This window comes from Eulemur rufifrons, chromosome 17 (genome assembly GCF_041146395.1).
Source record: "Eulemur rufifrons isolate Redbay chromosome 17, OSU_ERuf_1, whole genome shotgun sequence".
Lineage (NCBI taxonomy): Eukaryota > Metazoa > Chordata > Mammalia > Primates > Lemuridae > Eulemur > Eulemur rufifrons.
Window position 1 is genome coordinate 43,744,352 of NC_090999.1, and position 17,881 is coordinate 43,762,232.

The following is a 17,881-nucleotide window of genomic DNA, read 5'->3' on the forward strand; positions in this document are numbered from 1 at the left end:
ATCACAGGAGAAATGAGTTTATTAATGGAAATTAGGCTAGCTCCTAATTATTACCTGTGAATAGTGTCATCATTTGAAGTTTTTACTGCTTTTTAACACATGGCTTATCTTGATGAGAAAATACATAGCAAAGGGTAAATGTAGCAATTTTCCTTTTACTATTCCCTCTGCTAAGCTATTATTGCTTGATGTTATTTTTCAGCAGCCTTTCATTTTTGTCCCAAATGTTTTTGCCTCTGGCTGGTTTTATTTCTTTAAAATGTATGTGTATCACTTCTCAAAATGATACACTTTGACAGGTAATCGATATTTTTTCATACTAGATTTGATGGTGTGATGGTCATAATCCTCATCTTAGACTTAATGGTGGAACACTAACCTAGATTTTATCTCAAAATATTCCTTTGTGAAGAAACATACTTGTCATCCTTAACCAAATTCCTTTTTATCACTCCCACCTACCAAACAACTCTAGCGGCACGCGGAGACCCCTTGTCTGGGATGCAGATCAGCTGACTTTTTGACAGGATGTCCTCAAAATGTCTTCTGAGAGCACTTCCAAGTAGCTTATCCCATTGGTCACAGAAAAGATACTTCTGGGCTCTCTAGGTGTGTGTGTGTGTGTGTGTGTGTGTGTGTGTTGGTAACGTGTGAGTCTTATTTCAAGGAGAAAAGTGTTTTTTTCCCCCCTTCTCTCTGTCCAGGGGGAACATGGTACCCTCCACTAGAAACCCACATTTCAGGGCTAGCACAATGAGGATCACAGTCTTCAGAGCAGAAGTGTATACAAGGACACCATGCTTGACTTTTGCTTTTAAAAGTTGAGCTTCTTGGGTTAAGATTTTTTTCCCCCAAATTATTTAGGACCTCCTTATGCCTCTGTGGGCAGATAACAATGACACTCTGAGTTGGTAAATATATTCTGACCTGCTGCCAAGGCCTTGTCTGAGATGGCTCTTCAAATTCAGGGAACTTTTTGTGCTCCTCTCTCTCTGGAGGGTGACTTGAGGGAGAAGGGGCAACAATTGTCATTCCTTTTGTTTACACCGAAGAGCAAGATTTTCCCTTTTCAGGAAAAGATTACAAAGCAGGTGAGCCTGTGAAGAATGGGGATCTGTTTTCCACCAGCTTTGCAGATTGCCAAAATATAGCAAGCCAATCTCTTTCTCTCTCCTTAGTGTTTTTCTTTTTTCTTTTTTTTTTTTTATTTTGTCCTTCAACTTAAAAAAAATTGTAGTTTTTAAAAATCTTTTTAAAAAAATTGTGCAAGAATTGTTGGTACACTTTGATTTGAGCGATGACCAGGTTTGGGCTGTGTTTTTTACTCTTAAAGATGGCATTACTTCTCCATGTATAAGTGAGAGCCAAAAACCCTCTGGGGCTTTCTTCCTTAAGTGGTATCAAATGAACATGCCTAAGTGGAAAAACACCCTGACATCCTTTGCTGCTTTAGGGGTAGCATTTCTTGAAAAGGCTTGTCTTTGTATGTCTGGAGATATATGCAAAGACTGTTAGGGAACATAAAATGCAATCAGTTTTCCTCAGTGGTTAGATTCATAAATCCCTGAGCTATTTTTAATGACATAATCTAATCAATTGATAGCAAGCCTAATAGTGTGTTGACAGCCAGAAAGAGATGGAAAGCTAGCGGAATATCACGTGAATGAATGAGGAGCTACTAGATACTTCCTTCCTCTCTCCCTCCCACATTAAGAAATCTCTAGATATCTGGGTTAGGTAGAATCCAGGAATTACTGATTAAAAAATTTTTTTTATGCCTGCCTTTCTTTCAAGAAAAACAATTTTTCTAGTGGATAGAGTGATGGGGGGAGGAGATTGTTCTTAAACTACAGATAGTCCTTGTCTCTCAGGACCAAACTATTCTCTCAATTTAAATATCTTTAGAATAGGCAACAAGGAAGAATAATTTATTATAAATTGGTAGTATCGTATATTGTTACTCCTGTGCCACGCCAGTAATGAAAACTTAATATTCATCTCTTGGTTGCTTTGAACTGAAATAAGATGAGGATGAGCGGAGTAAACAAGCTGAAACAGAGTGTGAAATTGCACATGATGGGAATTTTTTTTTTTTTTTTTAAGCTGCTTGTGGACTATACACAGGTTAATATTCCAACTAATGATAGCTCTTAGAATTTCTTCCCCCTTTTTACATTTTGGTCAGGTATCAGCAGAACTAAGTTATTATCAGGAGGGAAATTAAAACCTAAACTGTTTCTGTCTTTGAGCTAGGAATTGGCTGGTGAGGTACTTATGTAAATGAATGGGCTTTCTTGCTGGGAGGTGCGAAGTGTTCTGCCCAGGAGGGGGAACAGCCACCCTGAGCCCTCCGTTGGTAGGTTTTCAGGCAGGGTGTGTGTTCTGCTACGTTTTGTTTTCTTTGATGCCTTCAGAAAAGATGAGCGCCAGGCATAGTGGTGCTGCTTGGCTGACCAGCTGTGCCCTAGTTTTTCACCGTCCCAATCAGCAGCTGCCTTTTACAGAGGTGTCTGTCACCGCTGATTTACTTAGCCACTTTGACCTTATAGTTGCTTCAGAAGGGGCTTGACCCGAAGCCGCTGCCGATAAGCCATTTACTGGTCGCCTGGAATGCCACGGCCAGCGGTTTGAAGAAGAGAAAGCAGGGGTCTCACGATTTCCTGTCTTTAATAGCAAGAGCTTCCACCGCCTGGATAAATGCATTAGGTATCTGAGCCCACTTGCTGCTCTTCTCCCACTGAACTGCAAGCATCCGTGATCTCCGAAGTTGCTGGAGTGAATAACTAAGCGGGACCAGCTGACTCCGGGCTCCAATCAGCTAGCGCGTGATGTAAGTGTTTAGCAGCTGCGGGGCTCTGAATTAGCGTGCCGAAGTAGAGGTAGTACAGCATGGTTAGACTGTTGTGAGAGGCTCAGAGAAAGCAGAGGGTGAGATGGATGAGTCCAGCATTCTAAGACGAAGAGGGCTCCAGGTAGGAGACTGCTCCATTCTTGACATGTAGCATTGTCCGTGGCCAGCCATTGAGGATTTCAGAGTTCCCTTGTCATTCCTTTACTGGGCATGAATGTGTGCACAGTTCTTAGTATCTACACGGCAACGTGATACACTGAGTTTCTAGTTACAGGTATGACACATCACAGGGTTCAGTGAGGAAGGTTCTTTTGTCAGAGACAATAGATACGACTTTGAGTTTGATACTTTGGTGGTTTGTTTTTCTGCTGGTTGTTTAAGAATAGTTAAATCGTGGCTGGCAGTGACAGCTGATGAGACGATTTGGCATTTTGTCAAGTGTCTGGGAAGTCTGTTTAGGGTAGGAACTCCGATCTGTTCTGGGAACATAGGACTCAGTTTTGTGTTGGGCTCAATCTCTGCCCGGCAGCATGTGTCTGATCGCCTTGCAGTTGTGTGCAGCTGCTGGGAGTTTTTCCTGACAGTAAAATGAAAGTTTTTGCTGGCAGCTCAATCAAAGTTCTCTGTAATTTGTTTATGTTGAGATGAGAAAAGATATCTATCTTACTGCCTTGCCTTTTTGTGCCCAAGTTTCTTTAATTAAATTACTCTGACTTTAGTGTACAAATGCATTCTGAGTTAAAACTTGGCAAATCAAAAAACTTGAAAGAAACATCTGCTTGGCAGTTTGTAAGTTTAAGGAAGCCAAAACATAAGTATGTTTAACTCCTTGATAACTCTTTTTCCTGTATATGTGACACTTTTCTTTGTGAAAGAATCTAATCTTTAGCCATTGTTAAACTCGTAATTCATTATTTTTGAATTAAAAAATGCATGCTTGAGAATACTGAATATATAGCACATTTAGAAATGCTTCCTTAATGTTCTTTGAGTTACAGCTGGTCTTGTTATCTGCTTCTTTTTTAAGTATCAATTACTAATACTAATATTTATATTACTATAATATAGGCAAACTAATTATTTGCAGGTAAACAAAAAAGGGATTAATAGAAGTTGGGGTTACATGTCATCTATTGTTCTAAGCCTAAGTAAACAGACTACCTCCTTAATGAATTTCAGTGTGGTCATTGTTTTTGAATGTACAGTGTGGTTAGTCACTGCTGTGGATTTCCTTTTCTTTGTTTTCATCACCTCTGTAAAGTTCTGGTAATGCACAGCTGTTTGTGTGTGTCCACGTCCTCTTTGGGGTCCCTGGTTAAATACGGAAAGGCTCTTTGTTAAGAAGATGATAAACTCTATTAAACTCTTAATAGCTCAGATCATTAGTAAATTGATAGTAATGATGCTGGGAGTTTTCTTTCTCCTTTAATTCATTTAGATAATTTTTAAGTGTATTTTTGAGAAGAAATTCCTTTTTGTGTGGTTTTTCATTTCTGTGACATAAATGTATTACAACTTCGGAGGAGATGGTTGATACATATGTTGCTTTTGAGGGGCATGGATTTCATGGACTTTTAATTTTAGAAATAAAGGAATCATTTTGGTTATTTAAAAAAATGGGCTATTTTCTATCTAAAAGATTTGCAACAAAACAAAGGAATACTTGTTAATACAGTATTGGAATGCTAGATCTTTATTGTACTTAAGATACTTTTACTATACCTGCCATCATCTGTGTAATGGATTAAAAATGTCTGCTTTCTATTATGAATGGGATAAAAGTCTTCACGCTGTGAGAAATAACAACACAAAAGTGCTTAAAAGTTCTGCCACTTCATAGTTACAACTCTACTCTGGCTTTTTAAAGCCTATTTTGTTTGCACTCCTGTCATATCTAACATTTTAAAAAAAGGCATCACAAATATAGAGTAGCTATTTTAAGAAATTCCAATGTAAAGAAACTATTTACAATGTACAAAATTTAAGTATGTATTTGTGTTACAACAGATGTCACTATAGAGTTCCTAAGAGTAACGCCACCTAGTGAATTTAAGAATTAAGTTAATTTACAAATATAGCTATGTGGAATATTTCAACATGCAAATGAAGTACACCCCTAGCAGTAAAACCAGGCTGAAACCTGCGCTTTCATGTTCCCGGCTCCAGCCCTGCGTTGCTAGGTAATCCTGCACAAGTCACACACCATGTTGGTGTCTTGGTGGTCTGTAAAATACACACTGCAATATATGACTTTTGAGTGTACTAAATAAGTAGATATAATTGAGTTTTTAAAAGTTAAAGGCCATATAATAAATACACTAGCATGTAGTAGATACTCAATAAAAATTATATTGTTGAAAAGCAAGGGATGATTTCTATTCTTTTAACATTCTGCATCACTGCTAACAAAAAGAAATCATTATACTTCATGTTTGTTTGAATTTGTCTTTAAGTTAGAACATTTAGGCTAGTAAACGTTATTTGCAGGGATCATTATACCAGGCTAGCATAGGGGATTTTGTATTATAAGAATGAAAGTCTGTGCACTGCATAGATGCATAATATGTGAGACTAACCAGCTCTGTAAATAACTTAAAACCTAGTGTCAAAAATCTGGAGTACACTCTACTCCAATTCTCTAAAATCTAATTTTACAATAATGCAGTATATGTTTAGAGCTTATTTAAAAAATTTCAGTACCTCTAGCTGTTAAAACATAGGCCTACTAGTGGTGTTTTTTAAAATTTGGACTTTGAAAAATTATTTTTAGTCAGAACATATAATTTCTCAAAGCGTGACAGCCTCATAAAATGGCAGCACAACTGAGTTGTTCATCTTAAGTGACTGCACTTTTCCATCTTTTCTATGGACTGTATTAATATTTCCAGTGCTACTGATAGCACTTCAATCACTGCCTTTGAAATAAGAATGAGAGAAAGAGGCCCCAATGGCTTCCACTGTTAGAAATCTGGGAAACTTTTCCGATTGCTTCTCAAAACACAGGGAATTCTGACGGATGGATGGGCTTGGGCAGACCTTGGACTTGGGGCAATTTGAATTTCTTGACAGGTCTAATTCGTCAGAGGATAACTGGCTCCTTTCGGGCCTACTATCCCTCATATGTGTGTCATATTTTTTAACTGTCAGGGAAATTAATTGTTTCAGTGATTTCTATTTTATGTTTCCTTTATATTTGTTTTAATGAAAGTGTCCCTATCCCTAATGTGATAGATTCCAAGGCTGGAGAACAATGAACAGCAGGCATCGTTAAGGCAGGCACGAGTCACCAAAAGAGAGAGGCCATCCCAGAGACTCCTCTTTCTGGTGCTTTTCTCTGCCTGGCATCATCATCTCTGTTTGACCTTCCTCCCCCAATTAAATATGACAATTTCAGTCTGCTTCCACACTCTCGCATGCAGCTAGAATGTGAAAATAAACTTTTCCCTAAATTACTATATGACACAGTTAAACAACAAAAATAACTAAATATTTATAATTTAGACTTCTAGATTTGTGAATGTGTTTAGGTTTTTTGTTTTGTCTGCTTCATTTTCTCCTATACCTGACCTCACCCATGCCCCCAACCTTATTTAAAACAACAAAAATCTAGGCTAGTTCCCACTGGCCTTGGTCTGGAATTCAATTTTAGAAAGCAAAAAAGCAGATGGACTCTTAGTTCTGACTAGGTATCAAACTACCTCTATTATGAGGTGCTTGCACGAATTCAAGTCCTAATGTCTCAATGTTGCTTCTGTGTCAACTTTTTTGTGACTATGGATATGTTTACACTTGACCTGAAATTTAATAGTAGGATCGTTATGTGGGAACATTATTCATTTGAAGACTCTGGGTGTTTATAGGGAAGAAGTCTAGTTGGAGTATTGTAATTGAAACACCTATGATAATATTAATTCCTTTTTGGGATAAGGTTCTTGTGTTCTTTAGCAGTTCCAGAAAGACATAAGGACTTCTTCAGGGCAGGAAGGATGGAAATGGTAAATGAACTCTTGGTCATTGTGGGTGCTTAATTTATTAGATAAATCAGGGTTCTTTTCTGAGTGGTGTTTCTCATCCATTGGAGTTCAGTTTTTGCCTCTGAGATAGAGATAATGCTATAGTTTCAGTTTCCTGATCCACAGAGGATAAGGGTGGCATGCCCTCAAAAATTTTACGTTCAGGAAAAATTTTTATTTTGTACTCTAAGAATTATTTTTAACAGTGTAAAATGAGCAAATTTGGTTACTAGCTCCTCCTTGGTACCTTCTGACTCTCTGGTATAATTGTTAATAAACCAGAATGTTGTCATCTCTGTATTTCTGCCAGTGAAATAATAATTCTCCAGTTCATTCTGGTTCCCACCTTTGATTTCTCCATCTGTTGCCCACTGCCTATTCTATCATAAAAACATGTGTAGAGCCTAGTCCTAGCCTCTTTCACACCTGGATTGCCAAAACATGTGGTATTCCTATGTCTAGGCCCTTCTTCAATCCATCATGCTTCTCAGCCCAGATCCTGTATCACTCACCTGCTTTAAAATTCCCATGTGACTTTCCAGTATCTACCCCAGGATAGAGTAAAAGCACACACTGCTCTCTGATTTAGCCATAGTCTTCCTCGCTGGTCTCATCTCTAAACCTTTGCTTTCCCAAACCTCCTCTCTAAATCTTTGCCTTTCACCACCTCCTCTCCCAGCATGGTTAGAGATTTCCAAACTTCATACATCCCCTTTACCTACAATATCCTTTATTTCTTTTGCCCAAATTCTTCCTGTTTATCAGGGACCAAAGTCAATTCTAATGCTTTCATTAAATTTTCTATATCTACTGCATTCCACTCTGAACTCTATAATAGTCGTCTATTTATTTGCACACCTAATCCTGAAACATGCATAATTTCAGAAGTATTAAATTATTTAAGATTATTTCATTTATGAGTATCTTAAGCTGAAACTATAAACTTGTTGATGGTTAGTGGTTTTAGAAGCGGATATGTGTTCAGTGACATTGAATAGCTCTGTAACTTGTGTAAAGTTTCTTAGCCACTCTGAATCTCCGTATCCACACCTGTAAAACGGAGATAATAAATGAGGTGTTTAAAGATTGAAGGGGAGTGTAAATCTTTTAGCATGGCATCTGACAGTACTCAGTTAACCTTAGCTCTCTTCCCCATCACCACGAAGCCTTGCATAGTGCAATTTAAAATAATTAAATGTGGGTTTCAGGCAGGGTCCAGGCAATAAAAAGATGGCATGCATGACTTGGATCATTTGAGTAGAGTTTAGCAAAGGGATTGTTTAAAAGATGTGGCAGATTGGGAAAGTTTAAGGGATGGTGCAGTCCCAGGTGCTAGAAGCAACAGGGAGCTATTACTACTAGGCCTCAAAGGGTACGGGAGGGAACAGTTACACAACCTAGAGACAGAAGCCGTGAGATGGGAGCAGTGTCCTTAAGTAAAGAGACACAGCCAGCCATGTTCACGGGGAGGCACCAGGAGGATATCTCAGTCTTACTATCCTCTGTCCTTGTAATCACTCGCTGTGCCCCGTATTAGCAGAACCCAACTAGAAGTCAGAGGACAAGGGAGCCCCCATGGGTGCTGTCCATGCAGGTTGGACCCCAGGGCCCAGTGTTGGGTGGAGAGTAGATCTGGATGGGCAAATGAAGTACACCCTTCGTGGCTTATCATGGACACGTGTTGAGCTGCCCCTTGCTCTCAGCATTTTGCCAGCTGAAGCCAGTACTGAAGTTTTCATAGCGTACATCGTTGGGACCTGAACTACTAAGTTCCAGCATTTGAACAGATTCAAACCTGCTTTTCGTGAAAAGCTGTGCACCACCCACCCCCAGCCTTTGCCTACTGTTGTGTAAGATGACATAGACTCTCCAGTCAGGCTGTTAATCCTCATGGGAAAATGTTAGTTCATCCCCTTCCACTTCAGTGTCTGAAGCACATGGCTCTCCTTTGAATCAATAATGCAGGATACCTGCTGCAGGTCCTGCAAGCAGTCTCAATTTTAAATTGCTCTGCTCTGCAGATGCTGTGAAAGCTTGGCTCAGAGAAGTGATATGTGAGAGGAATAGCCCAAGAGACCTCTTACCATTTATCTCCCGGATTCCCCGAGGTCTGCCCGGTAGCAGGTCCTGTCACGCGAATGCAGTGCTCCTACACTGCCAGTCTCTGCTCCTCTCCAAACCCCTTTACAGAATTACAACTTCACATTATGTCCTTGGCTTTTATTGAGGGTTGCTAAAAGAAATGACTGTGAGAAAACATCTTTGCGCTTTCTGTAAAACTCCCCTTGAAGCCCCATCCATTATGTTGTGCCCTGTCCCTTATGTGAGGCCCACATGATAAATTAGCTTAGAATTCAGCACTGAAAAAAGTTCCTCCCTAGGTGAAAGTTTCTTTTAATCAGATGAGAACTGTGACCTCTCTTATGTCTTTCCATTTTTGCCTTAGCCACCCAGACTGAGTTTTATGCTCAGTTTTGATAGCTTTCTAGATAAAATTAGCCACCACTTCATTGTTAATCTCATGGTTCCTTCTTTCAAGAGTTGCGTGGTTTTATTATATCATTTGAAAATCTTAAGTTGTCTCAAAAGATTTCTTAAAGTAGATAAGACCTAAAATTCTTGATAATGTTGCATTTAAAACAATGAAATTAATTAAAAGAATGACAGAAGACAGAGGGAGATGAGCAGGCCAGCTAATCAATAAACCAGGTAAACTATAAAAATTGAGAATTACATGAACTTCGATCAATATGCATGCAGCAACCGATCGTTTTATTGTTGGCACCAGAGTCTAACTAAATCAAATAGGGTGTTTGAATTTACTTGAAACTTACATTTCAACTAAACTGGGAGTAACAATAGAGCTTTTTAAAGTGTCCTAGGAATCACATGCCTTTTTTGGAAGCGACCGAAAACATGGACATTGGCAGCTAACTTATGAGATAGTCATGTTAAAGGACAGCATTGCCCTTAACATCATGCTTTTGACAAATATTTAATGATATGGGGAAAAGCTGACAATAAATAATGTCAAGTGAAAAAAAGAACGGGTTACTAACTATACAGATAATGTATGTACAATTCTTTTAAAATAGGCGCTGTACGTAGGTACATACACATACATATGTGTGAGGCAGGGTGAAAGAGTGTGTGTGTGAGATACTGTAGCCCAGTTGGGATGGAAGGAAAGAACACGCACGAGCTTTAGAGCCTTCAGGGTCATCTCTATCACTTTGTGCTGTTGGCCAGGCTATTTAATTCCTCACCAATAAAATACTAGCACTTATTTGCGGAGTTGTTGAAAATGAATTAAAATAAGGTATAAAAAGCCTAAAAACTACTCATCATAGCTAACATTTCTTGATAACCCATATTCTTTTTCTTCATTATTTTCATTTACAAGAAGAAAATGTGCCAAAATGTTAATTCTTGGCAGGGTCATACAAATTTGTTTTTGTTTGAACCATTTAACAGTAAGCTTGTATTACTTTATAATCAGTCCAAAAAGTGTATTGGGGGACCCATTTTTAATTTTTTTTTCTTCATTGTCTAAGAAAAACCTTGATAGCTGCAGTCCCCGACCCCTGGGCTGTAGATCAGTACTGGTCCCTGGCCTGTGAGGAACCAGGAAGTGGAGCAGGAGAGGAGGGGCGGAGGAGCAAGGAAGCCTCCTCTGTATTCACAGCCGCTCCCGGTCGCTGACGTCACTGCACAAGCTCCACCTCCTGTCAGGTCAGCGTTGGCATTAGATTCTCATAGGAGTGTTAACCCTACTGTAAACTGCGCATGCGAGGGATCTAGGTTGTGCGCTCCTTATGAGAATCTAATGCCACCGCTGATCTGACAGAAGGTGGAGCTTACGTGACGATGCTAGTGCTGGGGAGCGGCTGCAAATACAGATAAAGATTAGCAGAGAGGTTTGATTGCATAATAAATGCCATGCGCTTGAATCATCCGGAACCCCGTCCCCCGCTCGTCCCTGGAAAAATTGTCTTCCACGAAACTGGTCCCTGGTCCTAAAAAGGTTGGGGACTGCTGCTTTATAATACTCAGCACCATCAATGAAAAGTCCTTAAAGACTTTTTTATTTTGTGCAATTTTATTGAATTTAGACAGCCCAATCAACTTTAATGTGATATGTCTCCAAACCTTAGGACAGTGGTTCAATTGCAGCTGGCTGCCCTTTTGAACCACCTGGAGAGCTTTCTTAAAGCCTATAGTCTAGATACCATTCACATCAATTCAGTTAGTATCTGTCAGTGCTGTGCAGTCCAAGTTGAAACCCACTGCTCCTAGGGTATTAAGTGTCTAACCCCCAAGTCACGGAACATACAACTTCTCTGTCTGCAAATGTAAGGTTTAACAACCTTTAAAACATGTGACAGAGCTTTGGCCTGCTTTCTTGCAGTGAGACTTGGGAATATGTGTACATATATATTTTTGTTTATGGAGAGGTAGGTGGAAAGTAGATGTATTCACTGTATGTGTTTCTTGAATTCCCAAAGAACAGCAGTGATGGTAATGAGAAAGCTCAAACCATTAACAAACCTGCCGTGGGGGGCCAAGTATTGCAGTAAGGTAGCTGGAGGCAGCTCTAGACCATTACTCTGAAAGGACCCATGTGCTGGTGGTGTCCAGGTGCAGTTTTACACTTTTTAAATTGCTGGCTCATACTGCACGGTTTACATCAGGCAACACCTCAAGGGCATAGTAAGACAGTTGCTTAGTTCCTTGAAGCATTCTCCTAATGCTTAGCGATAACAAAGGCTTGGATATGGAATGAAACCCTTATCATAGATAGTCTTCAGTAACATTCGTGTTTGAGTTCCCAAAACATTGGATGTTTTAGTTAGACTGTGAATGCATTCTTTGCTTTTCTTTTGACAAATGTTTAATAATCATAGCATATATTGAACAGATTTATGTCTGAATTGTGTGTCATGCCTTAAATCTACACTGTTGTACTTTTATCTCAGGCTCTAGCAGTACAAAAATGAGTCGAATATGATACTGACCCATGAGGGGTTTATAGTACGGTGGGGGAGACAGACAGCAATTTCTGAGACAGCAAGTGCTGCAACCCTTGTCAGTGAAGATGCAGGGGCCTTGGGGATGGTACCCAGCTCTGCTGAAGGAGGCCGGGAAGGTTTTATGGAGGTGGGGATGTTTCTGCCAGATGGTGAAGGAAGAACAGATACTGATTGGGCAAGAAGGGCATTCCAGGCAGGGGAAATAGTGTGTGCTAGGTGTGGTGGCTAGACAGGGTGCACCCTTTTCGAGGAATTGCAAACTGTGAATGTGAGAAGCGGGAAGTGATGAACAGAGTTCCAAGAATGATGCCATATTGAGCAATTTGGGCTTCATAATCTAGGAAGCCACTGAAAGATTTTAAGCAGGGCATAGAAATATTTCACCAACTGTGAACTATTCCATCAACTACTGATAAAGAGTGGTTGGTAAGAGGCCAGAAATATAAACAGAATAAACAGCTAGGAAGTTAGAAGTGAGGAAGTGAAAGATGATGCCACTGGACCAAGAAACTGGAAATAAAGAAAAGGCAATTGAAGGTAGAATTTACAGGACAAGGTAGAATCAACAGGACATGGTGACCTGTTGATGGTTGGGAAAGGAGAGATGAGAGAAACTGGAGGTGACTCCCAAGTGTCAGGAATTAGAGACTAGAAACAAATAAGGGCAAGAAATAAATGTGATTTGGATGGTGAGAAAAGGATTGGTTGGTTCTGTGAATCTTGAGTTTGAAGAACCATCTCGGTGCCTATGTTCAGTAAAGCAGTTGGAGATGTGGTTTCAGACTTCTAAAGAGAGGTCAGTCCTGGATAGGAAGTCTGAAGCTATCAGCTTTAATAATTAATTGAACTAGATTACAAATAAGAAGAGAACACAATTTCTCCCAGACTAATAGATTGCCACTAGAATAGTTTTCACGAATTATACCATAAAGTGTATTTTAACACTTAGTTTGCAGGAATGGTTAAAATTACATAGTGTGCAAAGTAGTTTTATGGTTTAGCATCAGGCCTTGAAAATAATGTATCCAATTTTGAAGATGTGTATTTGCCTTTTTTTTTTTTTTTTTGCAAATTGCTTCCAACTTTGACAACTTACCTACAAGTCTCATTCCAATACAATTTTGAAAAGGCAGAATGAAACATCTCAAACTAGAGGCTGTAATGGAAAAAGCAATTCATTCTTAAATGAAGATGATGAGGTGGTACTCTATTGCTTGAAACAGTGAGTGAATTTAAAACCTGAGTGAGATTACATCAAATTCAGCCAAGATTTTTGTTCCATTTGAATGGAATATCATAATTGAAGGTAAGGGGGTTCAACTAAGACACACCTGACATGTACAATTTTATCAGTTCTCTTATGCTCTGTTTTCAGTTTCTTTGTGCATATATGTGTACGCAAAACCATTAAATCATATTGATAATTTTGAAAACTGACCCTTTTCTCAGACAACAAATGAGCATATGAGCTTAATTTTATTAGCAACACTCTTTTTGAGTTCCTGCCTTGCCTAGTGGTTTAGTATGTTGAACATGCAAATCCTTAGGAAAGCTGTAGGGAGTCAGAGGTAGAATCTATTACAATGACCTCAAAATGATTGTAGAAAACAGTAAACATTTTCTATTGGATTTTTTTTTTTTTAGCCTTGTGCTCAAATTTAGAAGCTAGATGTGGAAATATTTCATTTTATATGATTTTTATCTTAATATTTTTCATGATAAGATAGTTCTATATTTTCTAATTACTCATTCAATTTTAGCATTGTTGTGAAGGTAAAGATTGAATAATACCATTGACTTGACTAATTTATACTTTTTCATTAAAACTTTATTCCCAGTATAGATTGTTAAACTCACAGATTCATTTTCCATGATCTGTTCAGCAACCAAACTAAGAGACATTATGGTGAATATGAATCAAATTTGGATAATGTGATAGATTCTGTTCTCTTAATTTTTCACCTCCCTGTGTTAGAAGTATACATTCACTCCCTTGTCCCCCAGCCTCATGGTGGGCCGAGATACTGCCCCCCACCACTGCCACTTGACTTTGGGCTCAGCCATGGTGACTTTTAATTGTCCAGTGAGCTGATAGTGGATGGGTCCATGAACAGAGGCTGCAGATATGCTTGTGCACTTTGACAAAGTCTTGTGCTTTGGTGATCCACCTTGAGAAGAACATGCCCAGGGTAGCCACTGCCCATTTAGCCTGGGTCCCAGAACAAAACCCTGTGTAGCCGACCTATGTAGACCTGTAGCCTGGAGTAAGACCAACAAACTCACAATCTACCTGCAGATTTGCGGGTGTGAGAGTAAGTATTTATTGCTAGAAGCCACTAAGCTTTGTGGTAGGTTGTTACCCAGCATTATGATGACAGAGATGACTAATACAGGGGGCAAGCTTATGTTGTTGGGGTTAAGAGCAGTGGCATTGAAATCTCCTAGACTTCTTCTCTTTGAATGTTTGTCTATCACTTACTGGCTTTATTTTCTTAGACATGCTACTGTCTTCTAAACTTTAGTCTTGCCATCAGTACTCACCTCCCAGGAATGTTGTAAAAGTAAATAAGATGTGTGCATGTCAATTACTTTGAACAATGTCAAGCAGATAGTAAGAATGTCATAAGCTCATAATAAGTTGTGGTTATTCTTACTGTTGGATTTGTAGACCCCTGAGCCTGTCTCCTCCTCTGCTTCCTTTGCATCATGTAGCTTTGCCGTATCCTAGCTATGTGACTTTGGAGCAAGTTCAAACTTTCCTGAGGCTTAGTTTTCTTTTTCTATAATATGAGAATACTAACATCTGGCAGGATTATTATGATGACTTTACCAAAGGTAGGCAAATATATAACTATTTTAGTTAAGATTGCTATAACAAAATGATATAGACTGGGTGGTATGAACAGCAGACATTTACTTCCTACAATTCTGGAGGCTGGGAATTCCAAGATCAAGGTGCCAGTAGATTTCTTTTCTGATAAGGGCTCTCTTCCTGGTTTGCAGACGGCTGCCTTCTGTGTGATAGAAAGATCTCAGGTCTCTTCCTGTTTTGATGAAGGCATTAGTCCCATCATGAGAGCCCCACTTTTATGACCTAATCCAAGTTAGCTCCCAAAGGCAGCCCCATCTTTAAATACCATCATACTGAGGCTATATAAACTTTGGGGCTGGGGGGGGGAGGTATACAAACATTCAGACCACAGCACTAACCCTGGCTAGGTGAGTGAGTACTTAGTAAGAATAGCTTTATTATTATGTTCACTATTCAGGTGTTCCTTCATTCCTTCACTTACTCATTTCTTTAAGCTAAGTTGTCCATTCCTAATCCTTGGGTTTCTGAAATGAGCTAAAGCATAACACCTTGTACTTTTGATTTACCTCTTGGTTTCTAGCAATCCTGTTTTCATTGAAAGGAAAGAAAGACTGTGGGTGGCAGAAATTGACAGGACAAAAATTCTGCGATTGGGAAGGCACAATATATTGATACAGTCATTCAAATATGTAGTACTTGTGTATTTACTATCCTTTTACTCCTGTGGGGATTAAAAAAGTCACTTCTTAGAAGTAAGGGGATTTATAAAGGGCAAGGAATAGCTAATGTGGAGCCAGGAAAGGCTTTTGATTGCAGGATTGCATGATGCTAATTAAGAGAGATCAGCATTAGAGTGCATGGTGATTGGGGTGGGGTGGAAACACAGGTGGTCGCATGTGTATAATATGTCTGTATTAATCAATGTAGTGCAGGTGCCATCTAAAATGCTTTTGTTTTAAATGGACAAAATTTGCGAAACTCACCTTTTTACCTGTTGGAAAAATGTTTTTATGTGTTGGCTTTCTGTCTTCCGATTTTCCTGTTCTTTCATTTTTTTTTTGTTTTTTTGTTTTTTTTGTTTTTTTGTTTTTGTTTTTTACGAGTATTGTGCACTGCCTTGTCTATTTCATTTCCACTTGTAGGTTCACTGACCACATCAGCTGTTAACACCTGGTATTTTAAGCTTCCCCTCCAGAATTTGTTCCATAGAAAACCTGTGTCCTCAACATATTTACTTTGGAATTATTTTGATCTTTATCAGCTGGAATAGGTTTAGAGATCCTAGATATTAACTTCTGTATGCCACTTTCTCTAGAAGCTAATTGACGGATTTTTGGATGGAGGAAAGGTGAGAGTCTATACATTTGACCAATTTCACAGAGCTTACCTTGCAAGCTATTGAAATGTAAACATAGACTAGCTTAGAGACTCCAAGATTTCACACATTCAGTTTTTTGTTTTCTTCTGAAACATAAGCATTCAAAATTCCTGCACATTCTATTATTCATGTGCTTCATATTTAGGTTCCACTTGTGTGTCTAGATAAATCTTATCACCATTAATTAAAATTTCATGAATGAAACTTTGCCTCTCTAATGCCAACACTAACCTAGGCAACTTGAGCCAATCAAAATAATTTGCAATGCAGCCCTTAAATGAGCTCTTGTGTGTGTCTGTGTATATGCCTTTAGTCATACACCTGTGCCGTTACCTCATCTATAACTCTTCTTCTTTTAAATCTACTCTGTGTAAAATGGGTAAGAATTCAAAATCTCTTTATGTTGTTTTGCGTCAGAAAAACCTGAATCTTTCAAATGCGATGTTTAAAAGGCTTCCATGAGATAGAGCACTGATGTCAAAGCACTTTTTCTTTGATAGTTGTCACGTTAGTGGTCCTGAAACAGAATACTGTTTCCTGTGCTGTCCATTCACTTGTATTTTCAAGTCATCCCCCACTTTTCATTTGTCAAGTCCTTTAAAAAGAATATTATGTGTCAGCAAGACAGTTCCACTGTCATTTGATCTGCCCTACAAGTTAGCCTTCCTGAACAGTTGATGCCTTTTTAGAATCCCTTTACTCCTGAGCTGTGGTCACTGCACCCATAACAGAGGGGAGAATGATTTTCTTCACCAGATCCAGAACTCCCCCTGCCCAGTCTCCTGCCTGATGCGATGAGTGCTGGCACTAATGTTTTCTGATAAAGCCTTTGATACGTGACAAGGCTCACGATCTGTCCAGCATTATGTTTAGAAGAAGGAACATAGGCTTAAGTGAAGTTCTTTGTGAAGCCTTGTGTTCCCATAGAAGAATGTTGATGGTGGTTTGAATTGAGCTTTCTATCGCTTTCTGGAAGCCATATCAAAAGTGATATTGAAGGTTCTGTAGGTTCCAGGTAGGGTCAGTTGTTCTGACGAAATAACAAGTGTCCATGGGAATTTTGATACATGGGTCAGTGTATATCAGTGCCTGTGCTTAGAGCACAAAGGGATCGCAGAAATTGCTGTGACTGGACCCTCTTTCCTGATTTCATGACTTATCTCAGTTTTTAGCGTGCCCCTCTTCAGGTTTGTTAAAATGGCTATGTGGGGGTGGATGCTCGTGGTGAACAGTGGCTGAGTCATTTCCTGCCTTCTCAGGCTAGGAGGGTGTCTTTCATTATGATAGCCTTCCCGTCTGGGTCAGATGCTTTCCTTAAGTTGTTCTAAACTGAAAGCTGGTGTGAAGTCTGGCATTCATCTTTAACAGCTGGTCCAAGTCAGGGACATGTGTGTGTGTGTGTGTGTGTGTGTGTGTGTGTTGTTCTTGTTATTGTTGCAGGGTGAGAAAGGTGTTGGTGGTTATGGGCTTTAAGTTTCTGCTTTCCACAATTCCCCTTACCCCTGGATTTTCTAAGTTATGGACTCCTGTGACTTCAGATGCACACTTTGGTAATGTTCTTTCCATCTGTATTAAAAAGAGCAGTTACTTTGGATGTAGTATAAGAATGTTGATTTGATTTGAGTACCTTTGGATTTTATATCTCTTTGCTGAAAACAGCTGCATTCTTCCTAGCACCTGCATCTCTTCCTGGTATTGTGGTCTATGGGAAATGTTTTAGCTGATCATCATTGGACCAGTCTGATGGGAATGTTCATTCACTCGCCCAACAGAATGTTGTGCATACTTTGTACCAGG

The 17,881-nt window shown here is 39.2% G+C and overlaps 1 protein-coding gene across 7 annotated transcripts in view; it reads left to right on the forward strand.

Annotated features, from left to right (window-relative positions):
• Nucleotides 1-17,881, forward strand: part of MAST4 (microtubule associated serine/threonine kinase family member 4) — a 510,487-nt gene that overhangs the window by 195,056 nt on the left and 297,550 nt on the right. For 3 of the 7 annotated variants that reach the window (XM_069492553.1, XM_069492556.1, XM_069492558.1), the window contains exon 1: nt 2,863-2,972. The exons of the other annotated variants lie outside the window; for them this stretch is intronic. In XM_069492553.1, coding sequence (XP_069348654.1) covers nt 2,934-2,972 — 39 coding nt within the window. In that variant the 5' untranslated portion in view covers nt 2,863-2,933. Of the gene's footprint in view, nt 1-2,862; nt 2,973-17,881 lie in introns of those variants that run through there. 7 annotated transcript variants of the gene reach the window in all.